This window comes from Micromys minutus (genome assembly GCF_963924665.1).
Source record: "Micromys minutus genome assembly, chromosome: X".
Classification (NCBI taxonomy): domain Eukaryota; kingdom Metazoa; phylum Chordata; class Mammalia; order Rodentia; family Muridae; genus Micromys; species Micromys minutus.
In genome coordinates this window covers 113,867,736-113,875,588 of record NC_137970.1, presented here as the reverse complement: position 1 = coordinate 113,875,588, position 7,853 = coordinate 113,867,736, and the positions used below count along the sequence as shown (strand labels likewise).

Below are 7,853 nucleotides of genomic sequence, written 5' to 3'. Positions count from 1 at the left end.
GGTCAGAGTTTTTGATTGTGGTATGGCAACTCCATTCCACCACTTGATTCCCTGTTTTTCTACTAGAAGTAGACTCTATGAGTTCCCTCATTGTTGGACATCTCATCTACGTCCCTCCCTTTGAGTCCTGACAGACTCTCATCTTCCAGGTCTCTGGTACATTCTAGAGGGTCCTGCCCCCATCTCCCATGGTTATCTATTTCCATTCATTCTGCTGAGCCTTGGAGTGTGACTCCTAGTCTCTGATGCTCTTAATCCTGTAGAAAACTGATGCCCCAGGGAAGGGGGACGCTAGAGGGGTGAGATGGCAGAAATGCAGGCAGGGGGATAACCCCATCAAAAGCAAAGGGGACTGGGAGGGAGTGAAGGATAAGTAGAAGGGGACCAGGAAGGGGGCAACAATTTGGAACGGAAATGAATTTTAAAGGATAAAAGGAATATTTTTACTACTTCAATAATAAAAAAAAGATTGTCCTATTCTTCATTATCCTATCAAAATATATTAAGTACTAACTTCATTATATATTGTATAGTTTTTGTGTGTGTTCATAACATTGGCCAAATAGTCACCATTAAAAAAATACTGAAGTCTCAAAAAAAAAAAAAAAAAAAAAAAGAGAGAAAGAAAGAAATGGAAAAAGTAAAAGTACCCAAGTCTTCATATGAGAAGAATGGTGTTTCCTATGCAAGAAAATCATCTGTAAACTGGATTCTATGCCCGGGATGTTTATTTGCAGGGTCATCGCAGAGTCCAAAGCCACATATTCTACTGTTTGAAATATCCTGAAAATGTTCTGATACATATTATATATTACTATCATACTCTCTCCTTTCCTCCTCTTCTTTCCTCTCTTCCCTCACTCTCTTCTTTTATTGGACAGTGATTTACTAACACATTTTATTCCACGAAAACAGCCAGATTGTATCTAGACATTCAGGGCAGAGACTTTAATATTGATGAAAATGCTGCTGCATCAGGCTCTAGGGACAAACAGACATGTCAACTACTTTGTTTTCGAGCTGTTGCCTGCATCTATGACTCATAGCTTTTGACACCACAACTGCCCCTAATACGGACTCTAGTCCTAGCATTTATACTCCACTGGGGTCTCATGTTGACCCAAAATGCTCTATACCTGTATATATGCTCTGGATAGGCACACTAGCTACTCAGCACACACAGTGCCTGCAGTCCTCCTTCAATGCCTAGCATATCTCCCCGGTTTATTTGAATGTTTCATCAGAATCTACCCACAAAAAAACAGTATCATAGAAAGAATTTCAACTTAGCAAGAATAAAGCATCACACCAAATACAGGTCCCTTTTGAAAATAGGGCCATATAAATCTGTACAAGTTAAGTTTATAATTAGTCCTATAATTAATTAAATATTCAGCTTCTCGGTAAACAAGTGTTATGTTTCACTATTTAGTAGTGAAAGTAAGGAGGTCACAAGAATATCAAAGGAGGTAGTTGTAAAAGGAATGGATGTGTAGGTGTATTAACAATGTTTTCCTCAAGCCTTTTAAGATTAGGTAATAAAACCTCCAAGTCTAAGTTCATGTAAAAAAATTAAAGGAGAAATCAACAGCTCACTTAACCAAACTAAAGTGTCTGGACTCAAAACAGTCTGAACTAAACTTCAAATAGTAGTTTGTTATTCACTACCTCATTCTCATTCGCTCCAAGCTCAGTTTCATACTCGTCTGTCCTCTCTGTCATCTCCCTCTCTCCCTCCTACGCCAGAGACCAAGAACCCTTTGATGATCTCCTGGCCTGTCTTTGAGTAGAAAGAGACAGTTTATTCTCAAGGAGATAGAAATATCACAAGATGATGAGATGATGCAAAATAAAGTAATAAATTAATATATTCCATAGACATACTTTCTAAACAAACTTCAGAATCTTATCAATACCTTAGAAAAATGTAATAATGATTTAAGAACATTTATCTTTTGAATGGAAGAAAGTTTTTCCAACCTTCAGGCATTCTTTTGAGATGATGAGGGTGTATGTAAAAAAAAAAATTACTCAGAGAACCAAAAAGAAGCTTTTTTAAATTTATTTATGTTCTCGGAGTTTTTCACTCCTTGTTCACCTCTATTAAAACTATTAAAACTGATAAAGTAAAAAATGCAAGAACCAATCCCCAACCCCCAAAACAATAAGTAATAGGGATCTCTGCTTAGGAAATCCCCATAGGCTACACTGTGTAGGGTAAATTAGGAGCCAAAGTTTTTTCTCTCTTCTTGTTTTGTAGTATTGAGCATTGACCCTTGAACCTTGTGCTTTTGTATCATTGATTTGCATTTCCAGCTCGCACAATTTTAGTGGAGAGAGAACAGAGATGCCATGCATTAATGGCTAACCTTTCACTTTTCTCATTAAAGACAGAATGTCCACCAAGGAACCACTACGCATCTTCCAGAGTGTTAAAGATTTGGTTTCCTATGTGTGTTCTATGGTCTTTCTCATCTCCCACATATACAGAAGTCTTTTAGTTTTTAATGATCTTAAGAAGCCCATTGGTCTCTGTATTTTTTTCCAGTGGCCTGATTAAAATAATGTATCTTTTATTAAGCAGATTATTGTCTCATATAGTATATCCTGATTATAATTTTCCCTTCCCCCTCCTCCTCCCAGTTCTTCCTCATTTCCCCTCTCCTCTGGATATACTCCCTTTCTGTCTTTCATTAGAAAATAACATGTCCCTAAAACATAACAACCAAACATGACAAAATAAAAGATTAAGCAAAAAGTATCATGAATCGTGGACTCAGCAATCCAACAGGAAGAAAAGAGGAACAGAAGCAGGCACAAAAGTCAGAGACCCACTTGTTCCCACAGTCAGGAGTCCCATGTTAATATTAATCAAATAGCTATAATATATACACAGAGGACCGGTTGCAGGCCCATTTAGGTAGGCCCTGTGCTAGTGGCTCATATCTCTATCTGTAAAGTAATCTGAAAGCATGTTAAGGGGGCTGAGTAAGTATGAGCAGGCATCAAACTATTTTTCCAAAGTGTACTTGAACTGACTGAAGTATCAAAGAAATTCCTGATAAGGGGAAGGATATCCAGAACCTTTCGCTCTATGCCAGGGAGTTAATATGGGTTATTCCACAGGAAGCAACATATTACCTTCAAAAGAGGTTATGGTATCTTCAGCATGCCAGTTCAAGAGTTAGATCTGAGGAATAGAGGCTTACCAGGGGAAGGATGCTGTAATTTAGTAAGGTGCTGGGGTGAAACAAAATGGTAGTTCCTGGATGGGGTAGATACTTGAATTCTGAGGGCCTGGTAAAGGATTCCAGTGAAATTCATCATTGAGTGGCAGATTTCTTTTTAGTGTCAGTTCCCTCCTTTAACTATCTTTGTGGTACTTTTGCTTAAAGGTTCTATATGTTGCCAAAAACATTGCTAAAATAAACTGTGAGAGCAGGGAAAGTATAGGCCTCTGTGAACTCAGAGCAGGAATCAATCCTCATACTTGCCATGTCCTAGCCATATGATCTTAGGTAAGCTGTCAGGTGCGATGAGTCTGAGTTGTTTGTAAAATGGATTTGATCCATCTTTTAGAATTTAGGGTATGTATGGAATACATACAAAGTGCTAGGCATATTTGTGCTATACATATTGTATTTTTCAAATGTCAACAGTTTAGGAAATTTTTCCAAACAAAACTAGATACATTTTCCTTACAAATAATATACATATTATTTTAAACCTATTTACAATGGAATATCCATGAGCTGTGTACAGTTCACAGGACTTATTCATTCAGATCATTATTTTCATTCATTAACTACAACTAATTACCTTGCTTAAGTCAATCAAAGAAAAGTCAAAATCACCTAATCATAAATGACCTTATAGTAGAGTGGGTTCTCCTACACCAGGGGCAAGGATGCAACCTAAATAATCCTAGCAACCACATCAAGGCAGTATCATCAGATTTGCCAGAAATGTTTATAGGTACTGTGTATACAATACTTCAGTAATATGTTCAATTGTACTAAGACAAGAGTTCAAATCACCTTCTGTAACTGCCCCATCCCCAGTGGAGATTCATTTCTTTTTTAGCCATGGTTCAAAAGAAAGTCTCTCAGCATTTTTCCATTACAAGTTTTTACTCTGAGAATCTGGTTCCCACCACTATAGTCCCTGAGTGACCACCGTAGGAGCCCTTAAGGCAGTAGCACCATTTCCTACCCCGGTTTGTGGCCACCTTGAGGTACCACTGGAAGAACTATCAAAATGGGGGCACCTGTCAAAACCGCATCTCCTTTCCTTCTTCAGGGTGTGGCTAGTGTGAGGTACAATTGCAGTTGTCCATGAAGTCAGCACCGTGGCTCCAGCCTTCCCAAGCAGCTCCCAAGTAACAGCACCTCGGCCAAAGCTGCCTATAGCCAGGAGGGTCAACCTATCCTAACCCATGTGTTAATGCAGGGAAAGGGGGTAGGGATAAAAAAAAAAAGCCACCAATTACTGAGCAGGAAAACCCACCAATCACTGAGCTCCCCAAGCTCTAGACTTGAAATCTTACCAATCCTCACTCAGGAAATCTCTGTGCAGAGAAATCTCTGCCCCCTAAGAAATCCTATATAAGCAGCGAGCCCGTCATACCCTGAAACCTCCCAAGTCTCTTTTGTGAGATTTGCTGTGTGACATGCCTCTCTCATCAGAAGCCAAGAAAAATAAGCATGAACTGAAGAAGTGGAGCAACGCTGAGGCTCCTGAGCTCCCCTGCTCAGGTGGAGATATCATTACCTGGGAGACACAATGGTGAAGGAGCAGGGCTGAGGCTTCTGAGTCCTGACCTCTGCCAAAGATACCCTCCCCTAGGAGGTACAACACCTCTGCTAAGGAGGCTTCCTCTCAGAGCTGTTTGCTGGGCTCCTGAGTCTCCGGATACCCTTCCATTAAGACACTATCCCACCGGAGAGCTGTGTTTCCTGGGCTTCCATGTGACATGATACTCTTCCACTGGGATACCTTCTCCCCTCAGAGCTATGTGGTGATTCCTGTGTTTCAAAGTCCCAGGATACCCTTTCATCTAGGCAGGAACACTTACAACTATCATTTACCCTAACAGAAAATTACTACTCACAGAACGACCTGTGGTTTCCCAAAGCCCCCAAAATGCCTCGGCTTAAAGCATTTATACATGACAGATGTCATTTGGAATCCCATATCCTCGGTCCTTTTATTAACTGCTTTTCCCACTGCTACATATCCCTCACTGGTTTAAAAAAAAAAAAAAAAAAAAAAAAACATTTCCAGTTATTAAAATGCCTTCCAAAGAACACACACTGTTTGCTGAGAAAATTAGTAAGAGTTTATTAAACTTTAATTTCTTGTGCATTCTTAACTAAACCAAGTGAGGTGTACATCTTTAGTTTTACAATACAGACTAACAGAATACAGGAATTCCTGTATCAACCACCTTTTAACATCTTTCTTTTACTTACTGATAGGTCTTCCTCTAGGTCTCAAATCTAAAAATGTTCTCAATTTGCTTTCACTAACAGCAAGGTTCTTATTCTGAAATCCAGAAATCAGTAACTAATGTGTGAGCAATACAACAAATGAATCTAGACTCTGAAACTAACAAAGTTTTTAAAGAGAAACATCTGAAATGGTACAGATAGTAAAATGAAACTAAAATTTCTTCTGCTTAAAGGCTTGATTCCTCTTTTTAAGCATGGTATGAAGAACCAGCTTAATTTACTCAGGGTGGGTGACATCAGTGGGCTTGTCCCCAGAACCTGAATTATCCACAGCATTAGAAATGGCTGTGGAGGCAAGTACAGCCCGGGCTCTCTCCTCTTCATCTTTCAGAGCTTCCTTATACAAAGCAGTGAAGGAAGTGGGGCTACACCCAGCAACCTTGGAGAAAAACTGCAGGACTTTCATTTTGCTTGTTTCAGCTTGGGCCCTGGGGCCCCACAGGAACTCATAACTTGGAGGATTACTGTGTGGTATAGGTTGGTACACCAGGTAATTCTCTAACACCAAATCTTCAGTGATGAACTTCCTGGGATTCCCGCATATAAAATCATGCTGGTCAGGATACACACCAACCACATTCAGCACCTCCCAGATCTTCTTCTCAGAGGCACGGTTGCCTTCCATAAAGATTACACCAAGGATAAGCACCAGGAGGCCAGTCTTGGGTATCCCCTCTTCATTGCTGATCTGCCCATCATAGGTGAGGTCAAGGATTTTCAGGAGCATGTAGGTGTGGTTCAAGGTATCCACTTCCTTTACTTCAATGCCAAAGACAACTTCCATGCATTCACAGGCATGATTGAAGATCAATGCATAGTAGTCCTTGTACCCCTTAACAACACACTTCAGAATTTCTGCTTCTGTGACTTGCTCATTTGTTATATACTTGAAACTCAGAAACTTCACCAAATCAGTAACCTTCTTTCGAAGCTTGCTGTTGAGCAAAACCTTGGAGAACAGGTGGACCTTTGAAGTACTCTGACCTCCCTGTGCTTGACCACGAGGACCTTCACTTGTTTTGCTTGATACAGTGGCTGGGATGGAAGCAGAGGATGAGGAGGTTTCCTGGGAATCCTCAGCAGCAGCTATATCTTTAGCTGCAGGAACCTCCTCTCCCAGCTGGCCCTTCAGGCCTTGATCATGCTTCTGCCTGTGGGACATTATAATTTGTTTTCCAGTAAATGGCCAGACAAAGTTTTTGGAGAGTGGCCTGAGGGTGAGAGAAAGAATGTGAGCATTTAGTAATCTTTCAGCTCTGACAAAGGCTTTTTCAAAATTTACCTTAGACAGTTCTCTTGGATCTCATGGGCCTGCCTCCTATCAACTCTCTTTTCTGCTTTATGTTCTCTCTATATTACTTAGTTCAATAGCCATGCCCTTTGTAGTTGTAGCTTACATTTGAGCAATTTATGGGAAGAGCTCAGGCCATAGACCATAAGCTTAGACTTGGGTCCTATCCCCAGGGCTAACTGCCAGATAGATTTTGCAATATCCATACAATTATTGAATGGATAAACCCTAATAGCAGTAATTATGGGATAGAGCCTAAGAGCAATAATTAGGGACTGGACTCCATTATGAAAGGGCTCCTCCCTCCATCCTCTAAGTAATTCTTGAAAGGCCTGAGACACCTCTCTTTGATAAATGGTTAATCCTGCAGGGTGATATTACCAAAACAAATCAGTAAGCCAGAAAGTAGAGTCTCTCAGAGGAGAAGCAGCAAATCTCTAGGGATTTGGTGATCCCACTGATCTTTATTCAGGGTCCTCACACTGGTTACCATAACTTAGGTCTTCTTCCTTGGTTAAACAGATATAGCCACCTCTGCTGACCTCTCCTCCCTAAGGGAAAAGTAAAAAAAAAAAAAAAAAAAAAAAAAAAAAAAAAAAAAAAAAAAAAAAGACCCATATAGCAACTTCTGGCAGCAGCAGCACAATCCAGTATGTGCTTCAATTAGAAGTCCATTAATCCTCCCTCAGAGTCTTTCCTTCTGGCAACCAAAGCTCACCATCTCAGATTCCTCCCATGTAAGTAAAAACAAAATTTCAACATATGAACAACTCCCTCCTTTGTGAATTTCCTGACAACCAAGAAAGTAGGGGTTTCTCATACAAATATATCTGTCTGTGGCCTTCCAGGGCTAGTAGTGGGAAAAGAATATTTTTAATTTTTATTATATATTTAGTGAAAAGTTATTTCATCTAAAATATTCTAATCATTGTTTCCCTTCTAGCACTCCCTCCGAGATCTCCCACCTCCTCCACCTTTTAACTCTTTTTTGTTGCTCTCTTAAAAAAAAAAAAAAAGATACCAGGACAGCCAAGGTTACACTTCAAAACAAA

General features: G+C 39.9%; 1 protein-coding gene across 1 annotated transcript; it reads right to left on the bottom strand.

The window, feature by feature from the left end:
* Positions 1–5,727: 5,727 nt before the first annotated feature.
* Positions 5,728–6,672, bottom strand: LOC308415216 (putative MAGE domain-containing protein MAGEA13P; the record flags this gene model as incomplete). The annotated part of the gene is made up of 1 exon (XM_080910233.1): positions 5,728–6,672. One exon carries the CDS (start codon positions 6,670–6,672, stop codon positions 5,728–5,730), a length of 945 nt encoding a protein of 314 aa, XP_080766359.1.
* Positions 6,673–7,853: the final 1,181 nt, after the last annotated feature.